Genomic DNA, 20,244 nt, shown 5'->3' with positions numbered 1-20,244 from the left:
AATTGACATTTTTAAGGAGGGCAGGGACCGAATTCTTCAATTTTAGGGTACAAACGTGGTTGAGGTGCTTACCTGAGGCTGATTGCAGAACCTGCATTTTTAACTGTGTGTTCCTGCACTGGCAGATGAACCGGCTGTCGGGCACGGACTGCAGAGCAGATTGGACCATCTGTGAGGGAACATGACAAGAAAGGTTTCTACCCCATAGTCTGAATTCTTCCTCTGCAGGAAATTCCAGTACAAGATGCCAAATGGAATTTGGAAATTAAGAACAAATAATAATTTTGAAGTTATAATTAGAACACAGAAGAGCAAGGAATACATAGCAGGAGACTGAGCTATTAAATCTCCAGGGAAAAGGCAGCTGCTGCTTCTGTGCTGTTCCTAAGGGTGGTGGGAAGGCACTGCAAGCCAGCAGTGGCTGCCCTGGGTTTCATGGGTTTGTGCCTCAGCACAGAGTGAAGAAATACATGCAGATAAAGAAGAACAGGTCCATGTGCCACAGCAAGTATGGACTTAAAAAGGTTTGCATCCCACGGATGAGGCTTTCTCAGTGGTGCTGCTCTTCTCCATAGTAAATGTGGTTTAGTCTGCTGACCTGTTCTCCAACAACCACAAACCTCTTAGTCACCTTGAAAATTCATAAGACTGACGCCTGTGTTTTGCCCTGCAAGTTATTCAACAAATAAGACATCACATGATAAGGTTTTGGAAAAGACAAGTATCATGTTCCCAAGTCAGAAGCCCTGTTTGCTTCCCTGCCCTTAAAAACTGCCCTGTATGGCCTAAACACAATATATTTGAGGTTAAAGTTTTGATGTGGGAACATAACCCTGTGTGTGAAAATGTATTCTGTTAACATTTATGTTCATTGAAGAGATATTCATTTCAAAAATACTTCTGAGACATAAAAATAGCAGAAATATGCAAGGGGGAAAAATAGTTCAACATTTTTCTTAAGCTTTGCTCCCATCTGTTAGATTGAAGGATTCAATTAGATACAACATTATTACTTTGACTTATGTAACACCTTCAGAAAATACAGTGTCATTTACAGAGCCTCACCACACTGGAAAAATAAGTACTATTCTGCTGCCTTTATCTAATGGGACTCCTGAACCAACAGAAAGTGGAGTGACTTACCCATGAGTTAACAACAGGAAATTAGAGCCATAGAAAGAAACCAGATCCAAACACCTGGTTCCTAAACTCACATTTTAAACACTAGATATGATGTTACTGCTTACAGGTTGACTGATTGTGGAATTGTGTGAAGTCGTTTCTTAACAGGCACCAAAACTGTTCAGAAAAAACAGCTTGAGAAAAAAAAGGCTACTTTTCTCTGCTTTGTTTGCTTTCCAGTCTGTAAATTACACTAATGCTGCCATTAAATACACCTGCCTTGGGGGGTTTTTACAAAAAAACGCCCTGACGTTCCACAATATGTGTACATTGTTTTCTAAGGGAACTTCTTTAAACAGTAAACAGTACTGCAGTAAGTAGGAGACACATATAGTTTGCTTGAAAGCCTCACGGTCAGGTGAGTCAAAACATGGCTTACCAGTGTCAGGGAGGAAGTAAAGAATAAGGGAGGGAATTATCAACTGATAAAGATGCAAAAAGAAAGACAGAATTGAATCTCAGCAGTGCCCTTGCTGATCTCACTGTCTATGTAATTCATAAAGATATCCTGGGATTCCCCTCATCGTAGAAATGTGCAATTGTAGCATCAAAAATATGCTTCTCATCTTAGTACTTGTAATTCTTGACCAGGGCTTTAAAAATCTTTTAAATAACTAAGTAGGCCAAGCTTTTAAGTATCTCTCTTACATTCAAGAAGGTTCCTGAGCACTCAAGTCACTTTATAGGACACTGTACCCCTTTAATATTGTACTGGATATTGTTGTTCTGTCTCAAAAGGCATTATGGACTTTACTGGTGAAAATTTACAATGAAATATAGAAGAAAACAGAACAAAAGTAAAAATGAGAGTAATCCTCAAATCGCAGGTCTTTAATGTCATATATCTGACACTTGTATGGATGTGACTGAGAAATGAAGGCTGACATTCAACCCTGAATAAACATGCATGAAAGAAGCTTGAGAAGTAGGTTTACACAGTAAATTTTGTATGTGTTTGCAAAGTGTGTTATGGTCAGAGACATTGCTCTGCTTGTTTCCTTCTCTGCCTTTATATCCCAAACAAGTTACTAAAAGAGGAGTTTTACCATCATTTTGTTTGAGTTGTGTCTGTGGCAGCTCTCTTGGTTATTGACCTTGCAGTCCCTCAGCACCGCTTGCTTTCAGCCCTTTTCTCAGCTTCCTCTTCAAAGTAAAGGCACTTCTCAAGCACTTTGGTGAACCACAGCTACTTAAAAGCCGCAAGCACAAACTGGTCATTTGGCAAAGAATATATTATTCTTACTCAACTGACGTAATCAGACTTTCTCAATTAGCACTTATGGATGCAGCATATGCTCAAGGGCTTGTTTGCAGTGCACTTGTCTGCAGTAACTCCCAGATGGAGAACGAGCTTTGTCTTACCCATGTTGCCACCCATAAAATGTTTCCACGCACAAATGAAGGAACACAGGGAAAAAAAAAAGAAAATGGAGCTAGAGAAAACACCCTGATGGGGTTTCTTTTTAATTATATGCCTGCTTTTTTGGCCTATTCCACAATGCTGAAAATGAATACCACAGATGGAGGGTGGGTGTTAAAAGCCTATTGAATACTGAAATTTTACTAATCTGTTATAACAGGAAACATCTGTGCTAAATGCAGTATTTAAAAGCTCTTCCCATTTCAGTTGTGGAACATCAGTATTTACAGGACAATACCAAGAAATTGTTCGAATTTGTGGTCATGGTCACTTCAAATCTAATACTGACTGATTTCTTTCTGTGAATCATTTCAACAACTATGGACTTTGGAATACCAATGTACATAATCAATTATTCTATGGTTTATCCAGACATCAAAGATTTGCAGTTCCAGAACTAACAGAGACACAAGCATTTAAATTCTTTCTAGTAGGCTACATTCATTTCTATTCGTGTGAACAAAGTCAATAATTCTTTTACCAATTTGGAACATTTTCAGGGAGTTTTTCAGACCAGATTTTCAGAAAGTTCGGAGAAGATTTTAAATGCATGTTTATCCTAACTGATGCTTAAAGTATTAAGGCTTCTTCATTCCTTAAGTAAGCTAATTTTCTATCCTATAATCTTGTCTAATCTTGTAGAAATGTAGGAACTGCCACAATATATCAGATCGAAGAGTCTACCCAATCCAATATCTAAGTTCTGCTAGGATGAGCAAGAGCTGTGTCAGGCCCTAGAACAAGCAAAATGTTTGGGGTCGAGAATTAAGCACCTGAAACACTCTGCTCCTCCCAAATCTACTCTGTACACATTAATCCTATTCTTCCTCTTTCAGCTTTCTCATCTGTTTGCTCTTCCTTTTTCATAAAGACTCAATTTCAGTGACAGCAGCTCCATGGGGATGCAGGTTTTGCTCCTGTGAGCATGTTAAGCTTTAAGAGTCATCATCAATCAGCACTTGAATGTTTATTGTCTTTCAAGTTCCTTTACTCGGCACAATTCTCTGCCTTTTGTTTAAGTGCTTTCGTGTGTATCCTCTTCAAATATGTTACTTGCAAGAAGCCCTACTTGTCTTGTCCTTGCTGCCTTCCTTATCAAGAAGAACCATCAATCAATATCTGAATACAGAGGCTAGAAAGGGAAGGGAGAGAACACTGTTGGTTTTACTATGGATTCACCTGTTTCAGATATGTTTCTCTTTGATGTGAGGGAGGTGAGCAAGCAAGGCAGCTTCAAAAAGCATTGCTCTTCTGTTGGTTTTGCTTAAAACCATCAAGCTCAGACCTCAGGGGGGAGGGAGGAGGTTGGGCTGGGTCTCAGTCTGCCAATGAGCTTTATTGCAGGTGCTGAGCTGTTTCTTACACAGACCAATGAAGGGAAATGTCCTCAGCAGGCAGGCTGGGCTTTCCAAAAGCACATCTCTTCTTCACAATTACATCTATTGACAGCACAGTGCTGATTGATGGAAGCTTTCCTACATGCCACAGCTCTATGAGAAAGCTGCTTTAACAATGATCAATTCAATGCAAAATTTTACAGGCTGTATAGTCACCCCTGAAACAGGGCACTGACAACAGCAAAAATCCAAAACAGAACTAAGAAAACAGGTGGATAAAAAGTCTGCAGCTGCACTACCCTTTCCTGTAGTGCATAACCATGCAGAAGTTCAGCCCTGGCTGCTGAAGAATAGAACTAATTGTAATGAAAGGCAGGGAGTAGGCCAGCTCCTCACCTATTTTAAGGCAGGGGTAATAGCAAGCACACAATATTCTACACATAATTGGAGAGCATGGCCAGTCCAGATGTGTTGGGATTTGTTCTCCCCTTTTATTTGGTTTGTCTAATCTGTACTTTTCTGATTTGTCAAGATTTCAGAGACATACCCCAAGAGAACACAGTGTACCCATGAGAAAGACAAACACACAAGCCAAGAAGCAGCATTCCTCTAAGGCAACTAAACAAGTAATGCATTGTTGCAAAAAGCACTCAGCTAACATTGAAGTAAACAAACTAGAAAATGCCTTTTTTTAAAGTTGGAAGTAGGAGCAGATGACCCACTTATTGTACAACTATATTTATGCTTGGCAGTTGTATTTGGGTTCTCTTCTTTGTTTAGAGCTGTTTATAATACGAACTACTCAGTGGAGCATATTTAAAAAATTATTAAATGTACAAATATACAAAATGTGCTAAACTTGAAACAAAACTTAAAATTGCAAGAATGCATTGGCTAGTCCCAAATGTGCACCCAAGGAAAGTGAGATAGTATTCTGGGTGATGAGTCATGGAAGAAGACTACCTTAATCAGGAGCTACAGAGCGTGACATGCATCTTGCAGGAGAAACTCCTATTTCACAAAACTATGCTCATGCAAATGAGTGGTTTTCTTTCATATCAGAAAACAAAGTCTGCTGATCAATTATTTACTTGTGAATTTAATACTGAAAAGTCTGATGGCTCGATAGCTGTTGCTGTAAAGGAAGTTTCAGACTCACGTGCAGCTGCTGTATGTTTGACATAGGCCATGAATCCACACACAAAACTCCATCTAAAACTGTCTCTTCGGAGTTATTTGATATTTAAAAATCCTAGGAATGATAAACCAGGCAGAATAAATTCTGGATTTAAAAACTGCATTAAAAATTCAACCACATAAAAATTTTCTTGCTCTATAACCTCAGATGTATTAGCATCACCATCACATGAATCTTTTTTCAAATGCTAGCGGCTAATTATAGGAACACAGGGTGGATCCTCAGCTGGTGAAAATCATTAGAGCTGCACAGAAGCCAATTTATGCTAGCTGAAGTTCTGGCCCATAAAATATCTTCTAAACCTGAAAGAACATCTTGTACTACAGTATTATTGGTCTTCAGGTGATTGAAAACCATCTTGATGAACGGTGTGGTCTCAGGGAAAAAGCAGGACTGTACGCCTGACAAATTTCTGCCCTGTGTTCCTTTATTTAACTTGATTAGAAAGAAACATTTAAGCAAAAACTTGCATGGTACAATGCATCATTAGTCACATGCTGCTTCTCAATAGTGAAACCATCAATTTTATTTCAGATGTGAATATGTGCAAGAGGTCTAACTATAATTGGAACATTAGCCAAGAAGCAGATGGGGATTGTGATTGAGGGTTTACCTCCTGGGTATATATTGTACAAGCAGCATCTCAGCAGAAGAGAGAAGGTTATCAAGCTCTCTTACAGGACATGCAAACTAGATATAAACACACCAGCATAAGCTAGAAATCGGCCTTAGGACACTGTGTGTTTAAGAAAAGATAGCATTTCATGTAAAACAGGCAAAGCACTGGCCTCCATGCAATACTAAACAGGCATTTTATCTGTTTCACAGAAGAGCAGTTTGGATTCTGTATTTCTAAATTTAGAATGCAGATCACTACAGTTGGTATGAGTGATTTCAATGCGGGCAATGAAGTAATGTGCAAATGCTGGTTGTTATGGGAAAGAGTTCGTATCTACAGAATAGCTCCTTTTTAAAATGGATCCTTTACATTTTAAGGCTAACTTATTTAACCATAACCATATTAAACCTTACATTTAAGAACTTAATTTCAGATATTTTTTAAGAATCAAGGTTTTTGCAAATACCAAATTATCCATTTGCCTTATCCAGAGCATGAGTAACAAACACATTCAATTCTAAAGAATAAACTTTACACTCACTCTTGACAGTAACATCAGGACACAGTGTAGCTTGCATATTCCAGGTGTCATTTTCCTCCATCAACCACACAGCTTTCTTTATAGTCCCTGAGATTTCTGTTCCCTGATTTTCTAGTGCCTGTGTTTATTCAGCTGCTGTAAATTTTGTCACTGCCAGTGACTGCAGCAGAGCAGTCTTACAGTTCATATGGCCCCAGCAGACCAGCAGACAACTATTAGTATCTCAGATACATCCAGTTTCACTCAGCATCCTCCATGATTGACTAATAAGAAGACCCGGAGCATCCTCTTTTTTCCAGAGGATTCTCTCTTTTCCGCAGTGATTTCCACCCAGAATATTGCGGCTCCCATTCACTGCACCTCATGCAGATCCAAATGTGGCTGGAAAAAAGCCATTTGGGTATGTGATGCAATGTGCTGCCAGTAACTCTGAGTAGCTACTGCACAGTCCCTTCTGATAAATACCTGTCTCCGCTCTTTCTATTCTCATAATGTACCAAAGACTCTTTCTTGTTATACTTTCTACATCAAGAACTAATTCCTAAAACAATTTAGGTTATATATTCATAGAATTTTATATATGCTATAACAATACAAACAGCAATTAACCCATCTGAGAGAACAGATCAAGCAAAGTAGTTATCAAGTGACCAGATAAACAAGTTGAAAACAGCAAAGGTTCTAATTTCAATATCTGGATTCACAGGAAAATTATTTGTTGGGAGTTTCCTACCTCTAATGTTCATTACATTGCAGGAGACCCATTCTTTTCTTTATGAGTAGATAATAAAGGCAATTGGATTTACTCATGTAAATCAAATGGAGAAGAAAAGAAAACCCAGCCCCACATTCCAAAAACACATTGTGTGACAATGCTGTAGAGGCCATTGGGAGCAGCTCCTTCCTCTGGAACACCATCACATCTGCTCTCTGTGGACTAATGTGCCATAACATGCAATTTTGTGCTACATAAACTCATCCTGAATATGCTCTGTGAAACCTCTTGTTCCAATGCTGTACAATTATTCCCACAACACCGCTTAGGGCCGTCACCATTATCGGTGATACTTTGTGAACACTGAAAAGACAAATAAATATTGGCAGTGGCTGATGCAGAATTGCCAAAGAAAGTGAAAACCTGCCAAAAGAAGGCAGGTTCCTCCCCCTTCTTTTCCCAGTTTTCCTCTTACCACTTTAAGCAATCCTTCATAAGATGCTCATAATGTTTCTGGTTTCCTACACAGGTGCTATAGTGGGAAGTAAATCCAAAGACTGATTCCTATAGTCTTTATTTTCAGGCAATCTCTTCACAAAGATCCAACAGCCTGTTCTGTCCCTAACAGATCTACCACCTGGTTTCAGAACAATTCCTGTCTGCAGAAAATAGAGCTTGCAATCTTTCTCCCCCAAATGGTCTTGATTACTGTGGCTATATCACCATTCAACCTGTCACTCAGATCTGTCATCTTCACATCATCTTCAGCTAACATTTTTCTAAGTTCACTGCAAGGCTGTGCTAAATCACACCAGTAATTTCCTCTAGTGTTAACTTTGCTAAAATACAGCATTTCCTGTCCATCATCACAGCCTAAATTCTTGTCTTGTTCTTTCTTCTTGTCCAAGTTCTATCTCCTGTCTTCTTTTCTCACTCACTGAAAATGCTGCTGCGAAGAGTATTTATCATTTATCAAGAGTAATTTTGATCCCATCACCTCATTTTCTGTATTTCTTCTTTTTTTAATGTACTTTCAGATACACACACTGATCAATCAGTCTCGACAATGCTTCAGGTGTTTGTGTGCCAAGATCACTGCCAGCTCTGGTGATTGGTGTGACCTTAAAGATTGTTTGTAGGGTTTTGTAGCTGTCTGCTGCATCCTAGACTCAAAGCTCCTTGGAGTGAGCAAGGAAAGGGAGTGATCTGCACTTTTCTCCCTTATTCATAATTAGTAGAAATGCAGGTTGATTTGCAGCCTGTCCTAAGGCCTGTGCTGCCATGGCTACATCATAATTGGCACTTCATTCCCTTAAAATGTGCTGAAGTATGTCTCAAGAACTTATGGGGGAAAACTAGGATGCTCCACACTGATGCTAAGGTGGCCCAGAGGACACCACTGTGTCCTGCTCATGTGTGAGACCCAATTTAGTGTAATAGTTGCTGCCTATTCAAGAGTAATTTTGGTCCTCTCACACTTTGCACTACGCCTCTATTCCTTATGTCATATACACACAACACTGCAATTAAAATTCTGCTCTGATTTCCAGTACAAACCACACTGTATTAATGGACACCTTTATCCAAAATCTGATAACAGTTTTACTAATGAAATAAGAAAAGTGTTTCATGCATATAAAATTTTGATGCTTCCCTTGCTGGGATTTGTCTGTGTTAATGAAATATTTCGATTAACCTTCTGCTCTTACCATTATTTTACAAAATGTTCAGACTGAGCTGTTGACCAACTGAATTTGAGCTGGCTACCCACGGCCTTTACCAGTATTTCACAAAACTCACACCCTCAAGTCCCCATGCTCAGAGCTGTGCAAGGCAGGAGGATCTAGTTCCAAATTCTTTCTGCCACAGGTGGCATAACATGAAAATGAAGAGACTGAAAACAGGCAAATTCCATTTTCACTTCCATAAAAGGCAAATCCGGGGTAGGGAACAGGAGAGTTCAGGGTTAATGATTAATGGGCAAAGAATTTCTTGCAAAGCACTGCTAATTTTGTCCTTTTCCCATCTCTTGGCAGAATTTGGCAGAACTCTCATTCAGAGAAAGAAAAAATGAAAAGTTTGCAACTTCTTTCATTTTTGTTGCTTTCTTGTGTCATCGTCTCAGCAAATACATATGGAGGAAAGAAAAAAGGTAATATACTATCAAATATAAATAATGATCATGAACTTTTTTTAAATGTTTATGCTATAAAAATCTAGTAGTATTGACTGACTGATCCTCAGCATGTTGTGTTTGGGTGCTGTGTTCCCTTAAACTATGGCATTTATAACTGTCTGTGCTTATTGGAAAATGCAGTTGTTTGTAATTACAACAAACATTTCTCAGTAGAAATCCATACATTTGAGACTATAGACTTATGGTACTGTGACCCTTAACAAACTTCTGATGAAGCTAGTTTTAAAATTTATTAGTTTGAAAACATACACTGGAGTGATATTGTCATAATCCTCTTGGGTTGGAAGTATTCTCTACAACAGATTCAGTCTCCTACTATGAATCAACATTTCTAGCTATCTGAGAGTGTTTAAGCTTTTATTTTCTGAGTTGCCTTTCATCTCAAGTGGGAGGAACATCTTGGAGTGAAAGAGATACATCTGCAGTATGTTTTGTAGAGCAGCACTGGGAAGGATCTCTGTCACTGGTTGTACACCCATTTCCTATGCATTTGTGTTATGCACATTGTCTCAGTGTCTGGGGGACTATTAAGTGCATCACAAAACTGCATTTCTTGAAACCTCTCAGATGTGATTGACAAAGACAATTCCATGTTTGGCTTCATCATTGAGCCATACAGAGCAAGAAAGAGCTTTCCTTCTTATTTAACTACATTTCTAATAGTCTAAGTCTGAAGGGGATAAATGTAGTTTTCTCTTTAGCTGGAAATAAAGCAAGATGTGCACATTCACAGAAGTATGGCCTCTTTCAGTAGCTGTGTTTTGCATTTATGTTAATTTGTATTAACAGTTTTAGAAACCATTTGCTATAAAAATGCTTTATATGCAATAGGCACAGTGATTTCAATCTACAGGAGGCAGGACCACCTTTCTTTGATTCTGCACATTAAAATTCCCCTTGGGTTTCATTTTGAACAACATAAAATCCTTGAATTAAAACACTATGAGAACTTAAACTGCAATTAATGCCATAACTTGGCCTGGTTTACCAGACAGCAAGATCTGCATATCTTTAACAGTTGCTGAACCTTAGAAAGCTGTTTAGAAACCATGATCAAATTCTGTATTTTTGAGAGAACCAAAAATTAGAGCACTAACTTTAATTTGAGGCATCTCACATAATTTTTGCCCAGATCTATCCAGATTCCACTGTGTGGTTAAAGTTTAGTTCACTATAAATACAAACACCAGGCAGAGAGAGAAAATCATTGTACCCCTGTTTTTTCACAGTCACAGGTCTTGCCTTATGCAGCTGCATTCCCCAACCCCACTATCTGTGGTACTGTTTATAGCAAGGGCAGTTGCTTCACTCTCTCCATCTCCCTTTCCCCTCATGACCTAGGACTCCTGTATCGATGGACTTCACTTGTTTGCTTATTGCTTCTGCAGTTTAAAACCTCACTTGGGACAAAACACAAGTGACATGTCATACTGACACTAGCAGATATGCCCAGTTCATTGTATGCTGAGGCAAGAGATGGATTTCAGAAGTAGAGCAGGTTCTCTTCTAAAAATGCAAGAAGACTGGACTGTATTTTCTTGTAGAGGCTATCCACAGCCCAACTAGATATGCTACAGAGAGTAGTTAAAAGGTTAAAGGACCTGGTTTTCCATTATGCTGAACCTGGACCCTCATCTGTCAATTTTAAATCGGTCCAGCTCTAATTCCAACTATCCATTTGCATTAATGTATATTTCTGCAGCTTTCACTCCCTTCTTATCCTTCTCCAATCCAACCTCAGCCACACCAACCTTGTCCAGAAGATAATGGAACTCCCAGTTCTCAAACTTGCCTTATTTCTATGGCCATTTGATTTGCCAGCATAGCTCTGCTGGTTCTGTCTGTCCTCAATCACCTCTGGTGTTTTGGCCACACTTAGTAACCTCAGGGAGTCTTTTTCTTCATTTCAATTCCCAAGGAGGCAAATTCTCTTCCCACAATGGCTTATGCAAAGGACAATAAGGCATTATCTCTCACTAAGGAAGGGCAGCAAAGATTTTAGTTCTGCATAAGAGCCCTTTAAATGTTGTCAAGAGGAGACAGCTTTCAATGAGCATTGGATTTATTTTACCTGGATATCCTCGCACCTCGGAGCTCCCTTGTTCTTGCTTTAGCAGGAACTGCAGCAATGAACAGTGTAACTAAAAGGATCTGCAAGGCCTTCTCAAAGATGAATGTCTGGCATGTCATTCTAGCACAAACAATTGCTGTAAGGGAACCATCCTCTAAAAGAACAATCACTGTGTAAGTAAAAGTCCTACTCATTCATTTGTACCCAGAAAATAATCAAGTCTTTTTTTTCTCTATCATTTTATCCACCTGCACAGTAAAAGAAATTACATTAAAAAATCAGAATTTATAGGAATTAGACTGCAGTGGGTAAATCAATTTAGATAAGTGTATGTAAACAATTTTTACAAAGTTATATAAAATATACATGCTATAGGTTCTTATTTTATACTTAATTATGTAGAACAAGATTTGCATTACCAAGCAAAAACATCCCATTTAAAACACACATGAGGTTATTCTTAAAAAAACACAGAGTGTTTCTGAAATATCATGGTTTTCTTGTACAATTATATAGCAGGAAAGAAGTTTGTAATTTTTGGCAAATGTTCATTATCTAAAAGCAGCATCCCGGAACCAGAAATAAGCACCTAAAAATAACATTCCTGAAGTTAAGCCAAGATGATTCTTTCTAAAAGCATGTGAAAAATGCTTCAACATAAGCTCCTATTTATTTTGATTCTTCTTCTGTAAACATAAGAGTAGGTGGGAATATATTCAATTATTCCACTTGGTTGTGCAGAGCAGAGTTCTGCAGAGGCTGACATGAGAACTCCTGCTGTTGAGCCAGCACTTCTTACCTGACAGTCTCACAGCTGGCAGCTGAGCTGGACTTTTTTTTGCCCAAAAGAGAAAGGTAACATCTTAATTGTCATCCAGGTCTGCTGTGTTTTAAGTATTACAGTGCTAACATCTTAGTAATATAACATAGACCACAGGAATGGATTACAGAGAAACCTGAATAGCTGTTACATTTTCTTTATTCCCTAAGAGTATTACAGAGATATAAAAGGTGTGTTTGGTATATCAAATCCTCCAAAGCCTAGATAAAACTCCTCAATAAAATGCAGTCACACTATCAGATCTGAAGAACAAACAAAATAATAATTTCTAGATGATGCTGAAAAACTATGAGAAAGGCAATAAACAGAAGATTCAAATGCCATTTAAACTGCAGAGAAAGAGAGCTAAAGTCTGCTAAGATGATGATATGGTTACCTTTGACATGGAAGGTGAATATCACTTTTACTGTCTAACAGTTCTTTAAAGTCTACCCTAAATGTAAAAATGTAGAGAAGACCTTCCTTTCAATTCCTTGAAGCATATTCAGTGTAATAATAACCTGTGCCTTAAGTTTTCATTAATTCTGTGTGATTCAGGTTTATATTAAACGACAGAAGAACACAGACTAAAGCCAACAAGGCCACAGCAATCCCAGCCCACTTCCAGTTTGAGAGAAAGTGCTATGAAATGAAACTGGCTCCAAAAATTACTGAAAAAAAATATTCTTTTTCTCTCCCTCTTCTTCATATGCAGAAATATACCATGATTACAACCCATAGAAACAAGACTAAAACCAGTTAATATTTCTCATTTACTGCACTGGAGCTTGTGCATCACCTCTGAAGCTGAAATTCATGTCACTTCTAGTTAGGTCATTCAAGCAGGGATTCAGGAGCTAAATTTTATGATGTACCAAAATATTGGTCCAAGAAGTCTTGGAATTTGGAAGTTCAGATATCAGGGTACTAACCAGGCACACTAATGATCTAGGTTATGATATTAATAGAAGTTATAAAAAAGTATTTGCTGTCATTTTCTGAGTGGTTGTGTTTCAGATTCACTGTATCCATACACAGCTTTTGCAATGCTCTCAGGAGTCTTAGAATTCTACCAAAATTTCTATCATCTAAACCAGTTATTGCTCCTTTTGGCACCCAGAAAAATCTACAAATATAATTTCAGCCATCGATTTTCACTGCAGAGTCCAAAATACAACTGCAGTCTAACAGAAGGCCCTTTGCTTTTCCCATGACAAGAGACAATAACGGGAATTTGATTGACAAAGGAACTATCCATGCATGAAACAAGTTTCAATCTTTCTACTAATGCAAGTGACTGAACATCTTAATGAGGACCTTAAATTCACCAGAGGATTGCAATTCATATGACTTAAGCATTACATTCTTCTGACCACTGCTGTATGAACAGTAGCTGAACTCATGTGACACAAAAAACTTGCCCATGCAGAACAGTTCTTGGTAAGGTGGCACTGCAATCTAAGTGCTTAACTTATTTTCTTCCCCTTTCTCTCCAACTAGAGAAGGTTATAGTTAATTTTAAACATATATATATATGTAGTTCTGATGGAAAATAACTATCAATAAGAACATTCATTATTAAAGAGAACATTTTTCTTTTCTGCCTATTTTGTGTTTCACTCTAGGTTCATATTACACATTTCATTTTGGAAACCATAGTTAAGCCCAATCCATGTGGAGCTGCAGGGTTATTAATAGAGTTGCATCGACAGCAGTACAATAGTGATGATGTAGCTCATAACACCATATGGTCCCCTTGGGTGGCCTTAGCACAGTGACCTTTTTTCCTATATGTTAGCTAGAGCTTAGAGACTCTTTGCTGAAGATAAGTCAGACTCCTTGTACAGTGGAATAGCTTGGCAGCAGGTGGATGGGCCAGCAGCCACTTCCAAGCAGCATGATTAATATTTCCTGGCAACATAAGCAATAACTGGCAAAAGAGACAGAAGGGGCCATCTATCTGCACATGCCAGGACTGGGTGATAAAGTTCACTGCTTTGGCAACAGGCCAAATGTGAAATATAATTCCTGCAAAAAAAATTGTTTAATGTCTATATTCCAAGTTAAAAAAAATTACCACTTTCACACTTTGTAGTCTTTCTTCTAGAAAAATATGCTGGTTTTAAAGTTATATTACTATGACAACTCTCTTGCTTGTTCCTTTTAAATTAAAAAAAAATTGTTAGAGCTGCTAATATCCTCAGAGAGCATTAACTGCACAGGATTGCACACCCTTACACATAACCACTGTGATCAGCCAACGAAAGCCTTTGCTGGTGCTGAAATGCTTCTAACACAAGATGGTTGTAGAAAGAGGAGCTGTTGCCTAAAGCTACAGAAATTCTCCTTTTTGTTTAGCCAGTCCAATAAAATCTATCTGAATCTTTTACCAATAATATTTGATACATAATAACAATACCAATAATACTTGGTTTATATTTGGGCTTCTACTTTGCCTCCAGACTTTGTGGTGTTGCTCCAGCTGCAACAAATGACAAAAAAGAAATCTAAAAATACTGGATATCAGTAGACAAGGTGTTTGAACACATACTGCTCTCTGGAATGAAAACAGCATGTCCAATCTGAAAAACCAATTTTTAGGAGAGAAACCCTCAAAACTTCTGCTATTTTGAAATATTTGATCCCAAAAGCATTTTCTAATTTTGCATAGTGCTTTACTCAGTAAGGGAAACTGATGGAGACTACTTCCAGAGGAAGGCACTGAACCAGGGAGGAGACGATGACAGAGCGGATCCAAGGACAAAAATAAAAACATACACATACGTTTGGTTTAATTTTGTGTCTGGAGCTGACAAATGCCCCTAAAATTCTGCTACACTGGCATGTTCTCCCAGATCTTAATGCTAACTTTGACAATAATTATAAAGAAACACTGCAGAGATTCAATTTTTCATTTTAAAATCTTCTGATGTTAAATCACTTGTGGTTCTACTTTATGCTTCTCAGGCTGAAAATAATCTGCAGTGTCAGACTGAAGGATTTTATTTACCCTTTTAAGTACCATTCTTCTCCCTTTCAGTGGGTCATAAGGGATGTCAGAGGACATCAATTAAGGTTTATCTTCATGTTTGCCAATCTGCACTTCCAAAAGTCCCTCAAATTAGAGATTCTGTCAAATTGGGGTGTGAGTGGTATGTATGGCTGTTCCTTAGTTGTGCTAATAAAAGATAAATATACTGAAAAACTACCAAATTACATTCTGATTTATTTACCAGGCAAATAATTGTCTAATAAATATACTGTCCAGGTAATTGTCATGACTTCAGACTAAAACTTGTCCAGAACTTATCTTTGATTGGAATTCTACAAGTTGTTATAAAAATACAAATAATTAAATTTTATGGACTTTCAGACAAAAAATATGTTAAGAAATTATATTCATGATTTAAGAGGGTAATATTTTGATTTGTTATATTCCCATTTGATTTTTTTGTGTGTTGTGGTGAAATAGTTTTCATATTTATGTCCCTTGTACTTTTAACTGAAAATGACAGTGCCAATGCCCTCAAGGTTTCCTTTTTAGGGGCTGACAAGAGGAAGGGAAGGGACATGGGAGATATTTATCTTCTTTTTTAAGGCAGAAATCTTTGGGCAACTTTTATTCACTACAAACAAAATATTTTGAATGGTATTATTCATGCCAGGCTTTCACCTGAGACCTTACAATCTTCTGAGAATTTTTTTAAAAATGTAATCATTTGTAAGAATGATGAATACTATCTAAAGCCCCTATCACTTTTTTTCAGAAAGCTACTGCATTTTTGAAACTGATTATTATTACTGTAACAGCATATTACTTTTAGGGCCTGAACTGTGAGGAAGAAATAATATGAATTAGCAGTGCTTTTAGGACACGTGGGAAAGGTTTGACCTCCAGTTTATTGTGCCAAATATATGGTCTGTAAACTCTTCATCCCCAAAACCTTCAAAAGCTATTGAATCAAGTCCTTAGTAGCTACTTAAACACCTTTTTCAATGTCTCAAACAATGCCTATTAATGCTGCCATATCACTCTTCAGTGATTCACTAGAGTCAGCACCTTCCAGACCTTTCAAACACCTGAACAATTTCATAACTGATCTTGACTAAAATAGCTTGTCTGTGACAACACATAAATTGCCACCTACACAACAGTGCCTGGCTAAACTACAAGGAAAGCTGACAGCCCTAATTGCATTTAATGTCTTTATGCAAATGAGGGTAAGCTGGATGAAGCTGTCCCAGAGCAGAGGTTTACCAGCAGGAACAAGACTTTCACAGATTGTATCTGTGTGGGATTCCCCAAATCTGCTTTTCAGGTTAAGGACCAACTGCAACCAGCAGACAAACAGAGTCTTCTCTGATGCTTGAAAGTAACCCCAAAGCAGTTTTTGCACAGTTTTCAAGAAATATGGAGGTGTTACATGGAGGATACGTTCCTCCCCCCAGAGTACAGAGTAAATGAAGGGAACTGTGACTAAATTACAGTTGATTCTCTGGCCTGTTCTGCCAGTGTAGAAATGAGCAGAGCATACTGAAGAAGTAGCCTAGACCTAAACAAAAGAAAGAAAGAAGGGAACTTGGAATATTCAAAGATAAAGAACTCAGCTACCAGTGTAAAGCATTAGTACTGGATCTCTGCAGCACTAGAGACTGCACAGAAAGTCAGCTGGTACATCATCTGAAAATCCACTGTGCTCTCTATCCATCATGCTTACCTTCTGCTTACCTGGGAAAAGAAATTAAAGCTTGTTCTTTTAATTGGGAACAGTTTTTTTTGTAAGGAACATCATAAATCATTCTTTACTTAGTAGATGAAATCAGAGAATCATGAAATCTGAGATACTAATAAGCTGTTTTTATCAATCATCTTTGTCTATAGCTTACCCAATAAAGCTCTAAAAAACATTCCAACACAAAACATTCCAGTGTGCAGTGCTGAAGTTACTCTTCTGTTTTCCATTGACCACTATGATGCAATTCAGCCACGTCTACTCAAACTGGGCAGCAGGTACTTTGTGATCCCCAGGCTTGCTGGGTTCCTGCAGTCCTCTGCAGTGAGAATAACTGGGCACTGCCCTAACCAGAAAGTATTGCATCTGACCTGCTGACCTGCACTTATTGCCCTCTAGGGCACACCAAGGTCAGTACAGAAAAAAGGAACACTGAAACCTTTCTTGCAGCCACTAAGCTGCCAGCATTTCAAATACCACCAAACACACAGAGAGTGTGTGCTAAGCATGACATTTTGCTTACTACAAATGAATTGGTGACCTTCAGCCTGTGTTCTACACCAGTACAAGCTGTGTGTCCCACATTTCTCTTAGGGCACAGATACCTTTAGGATTCGCTCTTTTCAAAAGCTTCGTGTGCCTTTCCTCTCTGCCAGAACATTTCTCCATCCCAACAGCAATATCCACACTGTTTCCTGGGCAGAGGAGTTCAGCAGGATCCTGATGGATGCCATTTCACAGTCTTAGTCTCTTCTCACATACTCTGTGACCATAATGTGATCTTTAATAAGTTAACTTAAAGGAACTGTAACTTTTCCAAGAAACTTCAGCCAAGGAACACGCCTCTTGGCACACTCTGGTTTGGTAGTGCCAGTGTCACCTCAAAGAAATGCAATGGAGATTCAGATCTGACAAAATGGACAAAACTCAGAGTCTTTGATCCAGTTCACAGAACAGACAGTTGTGCTGCTTACTATTTTAATCTCCCTAAATCATAGCTCACAGTAAATGGCAATGGGAAGGGCTGCTGAATACATTGTGTTCTTCTAGCTGGAATTTTAAGTAGCAGGAATTAACACAGTTATCACAGAGATCCTTAGAAAATAGAAACAGAAGCAGGAGTATGACATACTATTCCAAGAGGAATCTTTGCATCCCCCTTCTTCCAAACCCATTTCTGGAATTTCAGTAAATTCGTAGGATTTGCACTTTGGATTTGTTTAGTTTTTCTCTTATGATTCGATGCCCTTCTCTGTCCTTCCAGTCTAGGTTATGAGAGTTATGTATATCCATAAAAAATCTTCACCTTTATAAAACATTAAGTTCTAGTCAATTAATTCCATTGAGGATACCTGCATGGCCTTAAGATGCACGTAACTATTCATTTAAATGAAATGTTACTCCCATGAACACCACCAAAAGACCTGATATTAAGTTATTAGTTACTTTCCATCTATGAAGTATCAATGTTAGTTCTTTAAGTGGCTTTAAAAAAAAGAATCACTTTGGATATTTTGAAAACTATCATCCTGATGTGCAGGAGGGAACAGAATTCTCAGACACCAGAGAGTTAATGCTGCATCTGCTCAGGGCCTGGGTGCTCTGAGCTCACAAGGACTTCTCACAACCCATCCATCACATCAGCATTTAGCACTCTGCAACCTCAGCACTTCATTGCTTCTCATCCTCCCCTTAGACATTCTGGACCAAGTCCAGAGTAATCCAAACAAATGGATCTTGGGTCTTTAACAAGTGATTAAAGAATCTTTTACACCCACCCTGTAACATACCATAAGTCATAATTCAGCTACTGACTAGTTGTATTTGTGTTTTTCAAAGTAAACACAGTCACACAACTTAACTGTTGTACTACAGGACACTCTGGATCCCTGGAATTTCCAGATGGAAGACTGTTTGTTTCAGATATTCCTTTATTTCATCAAAATGTAGTAGATTTCCCCATGGATTTCTGTGAGCTGACGCTGCCTGGATATTTCTACCTTCACTGTATATTGTACACTCTTGGATACTGTGGGTAGTTGGAAAATGCAGTAAACCAGCATTTTTCCTCTTGCTGTGTAGCAAGTTAGTCCCTCAATACATGACTGTGTTCCTGAGTAAGCTTAATTGATCATAATAAGGCAATCAAATGTGAATATTTTTTGCTCTTTGATTTCTAGAATGTCATTTAACAGTATAACCAAAATGAGACTAAAGACATGAGTTATGCCAAATTAGAAATCTATCAGAAAATCAAATATTAATATTAATGAAAGAGAAGGGGTGACATTCTGCATCTGCCCAGCTCTGGAGAAAAACAAGGCCTCAAATACTTGATTTTTTTGTGCTTTGTATTTAGCCAGTGCCCAGTGATGGTAGACATTTTAAAGTCCAAGGAAAGGCTGTGGTTCATTACCCACTTGGTGACATTAACAACTTCAGCAGCCCTTGCCTCAGGCCACTGGTGCAGGTACTTCCTGAGCCTCTCCACTGTGCCAGTACAGCTGCTTAGTCAGAGAATGATTCTGCAATTTTTCTTGCAGCCAATCAGCCTGCATACTGGTCCAGTTGAAAAATAATCCTATTTCTTTCTTGTGATCCTACTTTTTAGCTGGATAAGCTCCCTGATCCTGTGCACTCTGCAACTAAGTGACCAGCTGTGCTGGGACAACGACGGGGACTGCAGGAGGTCAGGAGTGAGGGGGTGGAAGCAAGACAGGGAAGAATTCTGCTTCGAGTTGCTTGGGCTGCACTGAAGCCAAATGTCCAGTTAGGAACTAAACAACCTAACCATTGAGTAATATTTTTTAAAATTTTTTTAAGTTTTTAATCTCAATTTTAAAAAATAAATAAGCCTGCTCCCTTACCAGGCTTTCTATCATCAAATTTAGGCTCTATTAGAAGTTTAAAGATTCTTTCCTCTCTTCTAATTTGATTGCTTTTCAAAAATCACTTTAGCAAAAGAAAGGGAACTCAGAAAAAACCCTAATTTATCATTCCAGCTCATAAAATAATGTAACTCGTTGTTCTCGCTGGTGTTAATAATATTTATTTTGGAAAGGTCTAGGGCAATATCCTTGAAAACACAATTGTTTTCTGCACCATCAGCAACCTATTAGCCAGAAAAAATAAAAATTTTGTACTTTGGAGCTTTTTGGGTACTTGCTCAAATTAAAGCTTTCATTTCCCTCATACCCTCCATACATATTTCAGCAAATTAACCATGGAAAAAGTTCCAAAATTAGAGAGACAAGGTTTAATTTTTAACAATCCAGTTCCTAATCTAATGTTTTCCTATTGTTACTTCTGGATTTAACAAGGCTGTTTAGCTACAGGAGAAATCCTTTTAATAATGGAATTCTGGTGTAGTATTTTTGGGAAATCTCTGCCTTTTTTCCTCTTGATTCTCCA

General features: G+C 38.1%; 1 protein-coding gene and 1 long non-coding RNA gene across 3 annotated transcripts in view; one reads left to right on the top strand and one right to left on the bottom strand.

The window, feature by feature from the left end:
- Positions 1-20,244, bottom strand: part of LOC127475359 (uncharacterized) — a 47,281-nt gene that overhangs the window by 16,352 nt on the left and 10,685 nt on the right. For both annotated transcript variants that reach the window (XR_007906178.1, XR_007906177.1), the window contains exon 2: positions 73-169. This is a non-coding gene — a long non-coding RNA (uncharacterized LOC127475359). The remainder of the gene's footprint in view (positions 1-72; positions 170-20,244) is intronic.
- LIPC (lipase C, hepatic type) overlaps positions 8,999-20,244 on the top strand; it is a 52,123-nt gene continuing 40,877 nt past the window's right edge. Inside the window, exon 1 of the mRNA XM_051797110.1 lies at positions 8,999-9,164. Within this exon, the coding sequence (XP_051653070.1) occupies positions 9,083-9,164 (82 nt within the window). The 5' untranslated portion in view covers positions 8,999-9,082. The remainder of the gene's footprint in view (positions 9,165-20,244) is intronic.

Source organism: Manacus candei, unplaced genomic scaffold (genome assembly GCF_025592945.1).
Source record: "Manacus candei isolate 608988 ecotype Guabito, Panama unplaced genomic scaffold, ASM2559294v1 h1tg000046l, whole genome shotgun sequence".
NCBI lineage: Eukaryota > Metazoa > Chordata > Aves > Passeriformes > Pipridae > Manacus > Manacus candei.
This window is presented reverse-complemented; position numbering and strand designations above follow the sequence as displayed.